The 4,639-nt window shown below is 35.4% G+C and overlaps 1 protein-coding gene across 1 annotated transcript; it reads right to left on the minus strand.

Moving 5' to 3' along the window:
* Positions 1–797: 797 nt before the first annotated feature.
* Positions 798–1,769, minus strand: LOC309478570 (odorant receptor 131-2-like; the record flags this gene model as incomplete). The annotated part of the gene is made up of 1 exon (XM_082142184.1): positions 798–1,769. One exon carries the CDS (start codon positions 1,767–1,769, stop codon positions 798–800), a length of 972 nt encoding a protein of 323 aa, XP_081998310.1.
* Positions 1,770–4,639: the final 2,870 nt, after the last annotated feature.

The following is a 4,639-nucleotide window of genomic DNA, read 5'->3' on the forward strand; positions in this document are numbered from 1 at the left end:
TACCAAAATAATTTTTATTTTAATATTAGTTGTTTTTATACGAGTGTAATTTCAGCATGTAGAAACTTGTCAATAATAGCTTCTATATTAGAATATGAATAAAATGAAAGCATTACAAATTAAAAGAATAAATACATGCATATAAATTAGGGCTGCAGCCTGCACGATATTGAAGAAAAATGCGATATTCGATATGCGATACGATAATGCTTAAAGTGTGTAAAATAAACTTAAATTATCTTAATTAGTTTTGTGATGAGAAAACATCCCTACAACTTCTAAAAGTGAACAGCAGTGTTTTACTGTAGCATAAGAAGTGTTATTTTAACATCAGTGTAAACCACAGGGTTTAGGGTTTCAGGTAGGCCTAAATTAGGTTTATTTAACAACAGAAACTGAATAATCAAATGTAAAAAAAATAAACACTGCTTAGTTTTCACTGTATGAATTAAATATACTGATTCTTATTAAAGCTACAAAAGTTATTCAGCCAAGAGCAGTGAGTGATTTTCTCTTTGTCTTTTGATCATGACCCCAGTTATTGCAAGCTGTTGCGATATGCATATTGCGATATATACATTTGCGATATTTCGATAATTTCAATATATTGTGAAGCCCTAATATAAATTAATAAATATTATGTTAAAATATGCACAGATATATCACTCACCCAGATATCAGTCTTAATAATATTTTGCCAGATAATTTCATCTGAGAGTTTGGTGAACAAGTTTAAATATTGCAATTATTAATATATTATATAAGGTTTTTGCAACTTGTGAGCCACAACCATAGAGTTAATGTACATTAATCGAGGGCTTTACTTTTCCTGAACGATAGCAGAAAAAATATTTGAACAAGGGCCACACGGCTTCATCTCTCATACCATAGATCAGAGGACTCAGACAACGTGGTATAATGAGAATAATAAGAAAATTTAGATATCTGAGATTTATGAAGAGAGATGAGTTGGTACCAGTCATCATGTACAGTGTTCTTTCTATTGTGGTATACAGGAAAGAGGTGAGACACAGTCCCAGCTGAATCAAGTGCAACAGCACCGTTCTGAGGGCTTTTTTAGCTGAATCTTTATCAGAGGAAACAGACCTGGCTGTGATCATAATGCTAATGTATGTGAAAATGATGATCACAGCAACCGACACAAAATAAAGAACATCAAACGCTTGATATTTATCCAGCTGCCATTTGAATAGAAACAATTTTTCTAATGTACAAAATATAATACCGGCTAAATAATTGGGGTTGACAGTTAAAACAAAAATAATGTCTGCCATAATATTTATAGAACTAAGTAGCCAGATGATTCCTATGGCGATTCCAGTCCTTTTTGGTGTGGCGATGTTGCAGTGTCTCAGAGGGAAGCAGATTGCCACGTACCGCTCCAGAGACATCAGTGCGAGAGTCAGAGGAGCGTTACGGAAAGTGCAGTAGGAGATAAAAACTAACAGAGTGCATATGGATGTGGGTATTGGAAGGAAACACTGAGCCACTGCATACATTAAGATTGAGACCAGCAAAAGCACAGAGTCATTCATAAGCATGTGGCCAAAAAGGATGTAGCGCGGCGTCTCATGGAATACGCGCTTGCTTCCTAGAGCAAAGAGCATCACACAGTTTACAAAAACAAAGAACAGAGATGTTAACACAGCCACTGCAGTTTTAGTACTGAGCCCAACATCCATGTTTTGATTAAAGATTTGCTGATAAGTGAAAGACACATCCCCAGCTGTGCCATTGGACCCCGCCATAAGCTGAAAGACAAGAAACAGTGAAACAAGACTTATTTGAACAATTTACACTAATGATCAATGTAGTTTGATGCAATCTTTTTCTATCTGTTGATTATGTGAATTAAAGATTAATATTTTCAAAAGTTTGCATAGGACACAACAGACCTCTTACACTAACGTGTTGTCTTTCTACAGTAAATAAGGCAGACATCAACCTTCCATCTGCTCCAGCTGCAACACTGCTCCTGAACTTATATAGATGTTAAACAGAGGCAGACAGAACCACATGGGTATACCGTACATGCCACTGCGTGGGAGGGAGCCCTTTTTTATTCAAAACTAAATTAGTCATTTTGTATAACCAATAAAATGAGTGAAAAGTTTAATAGAAAAAAATAGAACCCAGCTTATTCCATTTTACAAAACCCTGTTTTTCTGGTCACTTTTTTTTTTTGATCTGAGAAAGTGCTTCATGTGATCATGATGCAGCTAAATGCTAAGCGACATTCTTCCACATTTTTAAAGAGTGCACGTGTGTGTGGTGGGATTACTAAAGTAACAGAAGATGAGGAGAAAGCATGCGCGGCCAGCATAGTCCATGTAAATGTGAACGCCACTTTCTTGTCTTAGCTTTATTGCAATAAGCGTGAACAATTTAAGAGACTATTTGTAGTTGAAATGATGAAAATCTCTGATGCATTCAGATTTAAATGAGTGGGCTAGCTGGGCCTACATTTGAAGAATCCAGGGGCTGTTACTATACAATGTTCACAGTCCCTACCAAACATATTCAACAGAAATGTAAGGCCCTTTCTGCTGGTATAATGTTGTCATCCCTCTTAAATTCAATAAAATACATTAAAAAGAGCAACAAATGGACATTATACAGGTTTGTTTGGAGAATGTATTGTGAGTAAGCTCAACTCTACTGACAGAAAATTAAATATTCAACAAATTAATGCTGAACTATTTTAGGATCACTGTAAAATTCATATGTTTTGTTTATAGTTACAAAAAACCTAAAAGTCTTTCTTTAACAGTCCAAAGTGTAAAAGTGCAAAACACAGGCTGTCTGCAAATATTATAAAGATTATATAGAATTTTTTTATAGAATTCTAATGAGGCGTATACCTGTTTAAGTGACATTCTATTTTCACAATATTATTTTTATTTTATTATCTGTCTTTTTCCCCCTTGTGCAAATGACAATGTGTAGTTTCAGAAGCCAGACATGCAGAAACTTGCCAATAACGATTGAATGTTTTATGAATATAAAATTAATTAAAAAGAAAGCATGAAAATTAGTATAATTTATAATTAGAAATTATACATGTGTGTATATCACTGACGATTTTAGTCTTAAACATATTTTTGCGAGAGAATAGGTTGATCTGATAGTTTGCTCTAGGAATTGCTTGAGGGCATTAACCAGTTTAAGACACAACAATCATTTAGTCAAACCTGAAAAACAGTTGAAAAATGTATGACTTTATGAAACCTGTTTATTACAACATGCCATATTTTAGAGTGAGCAGAGCGTTAATGCATTAGCCTAGTACTTCTGCCACATTTGAAAACAACAGTCCATGAACCAAAAGGACACACAATAGTCAATAATTTCTTCTTTTTTTTTAAGAAAGAAATTGTTTAATTTATTTCTGATAAATTATTATTTATATCTGATAAGAATGTAAATGTGTACCTTGAAATGCAATGTAAGTCGTTTTGGATAATAGCATCTGCCAAATGCAAATGTAAATGTAAAGATTAACATAGTGAAATAATTTAAAATCATATATTTATATAATGATATTATATAAATAATATTTATTATTGCACATAATCAATAAATAATGTTTATATTTAAAAAATAATTTAATGCAAATCTTTTTTATATCACCATTTGCATATCAACTTATTATTAATTAATGTCCTTTCAAATATCTCTTATTGTCAATGTACAATAACAGAGGGTCTCACTTTGCCTGAACAAAAGCAGAAGAAATATTTGAACAAGGGCCACATTAGGGATCATCTGGGGTTGTCTCTGTTTTGTATGGGTTTAGCACTTGTTTAGTTCTGTGACCTATAGTTTTCAGTTGGTTTCCATGATTTTTTCATTAGTTGATCATCAGTTATACCTGTTATTAATTTCATTGATTGGTTTGTCTATTTAAACTCTCTTTCCTTCAGTTCTTGGTCAGTTCTCATCGCGTTAGGTTTGGTTGTTTTGTTCCTGTGTTTTCTGAATACCTTGAGTTCTGTGTTAAATAAAACTTTGACTGCTGCGATTACATCCATTTCATCAACTTTATTGCAACCTCACCACTACAGAAGAACTGACCCAAAAGCATGGATCTAGCTGCAGTCAGATTCAGGGGAACCAGTCCCTAGGCCTAGAGGCACACATGAGGGATTTCCTGGATTTGTAACATCTTTTCCGCCTGCGTGTGTTTTTCTGGGCGGGCCTTAATGAAAAGACCAAGGTGTGCCTGTCTGGAGATGAGCCTCTGGGAAGTTTTAAGGAGTATATGGAGTGGGTACTCCTCCACAATGGTTTTCCATTCACAATCTGCGAGAGCGAGGAGGAAATCAGCATGCCAGCCCCAGCCATCAGCCCAGTGACAGTGAAACCTGTGCCCACCACAGGCACAGAGCTGGAACCTGTTACTATTGGAGTGCCAGCATCATGAACTGAGCAAAGGATTGTCCCAGAGCCCGAGCCCGAGCCCGTCATAACGTCTGACCAGGTGCGTGAGCCTGCTACAACGACTGTTCAATAGGGATTACTAGTGGAATATGAGGGCTTGATGTGGAGCCCAAACCCCTCTACAGCGACTGATGGAGAAGCGCTGACTTTGAAAGTGAGTGTGTCATGCCTGTTTCCC

This window comes from Leuciscus leuciscus, assembly GCF_965113295.1.
Source record: "Leuciscus leuciscus genome assembly, chromosome: 16".
In the NCBI taxonomy this organism is placed as follows: Eukaryota; Metazoa; Chordata; class Actinopteri; order Cypriniformes; family Leuciscidae; genus Leuciscus; species Leuciscus leuciscus.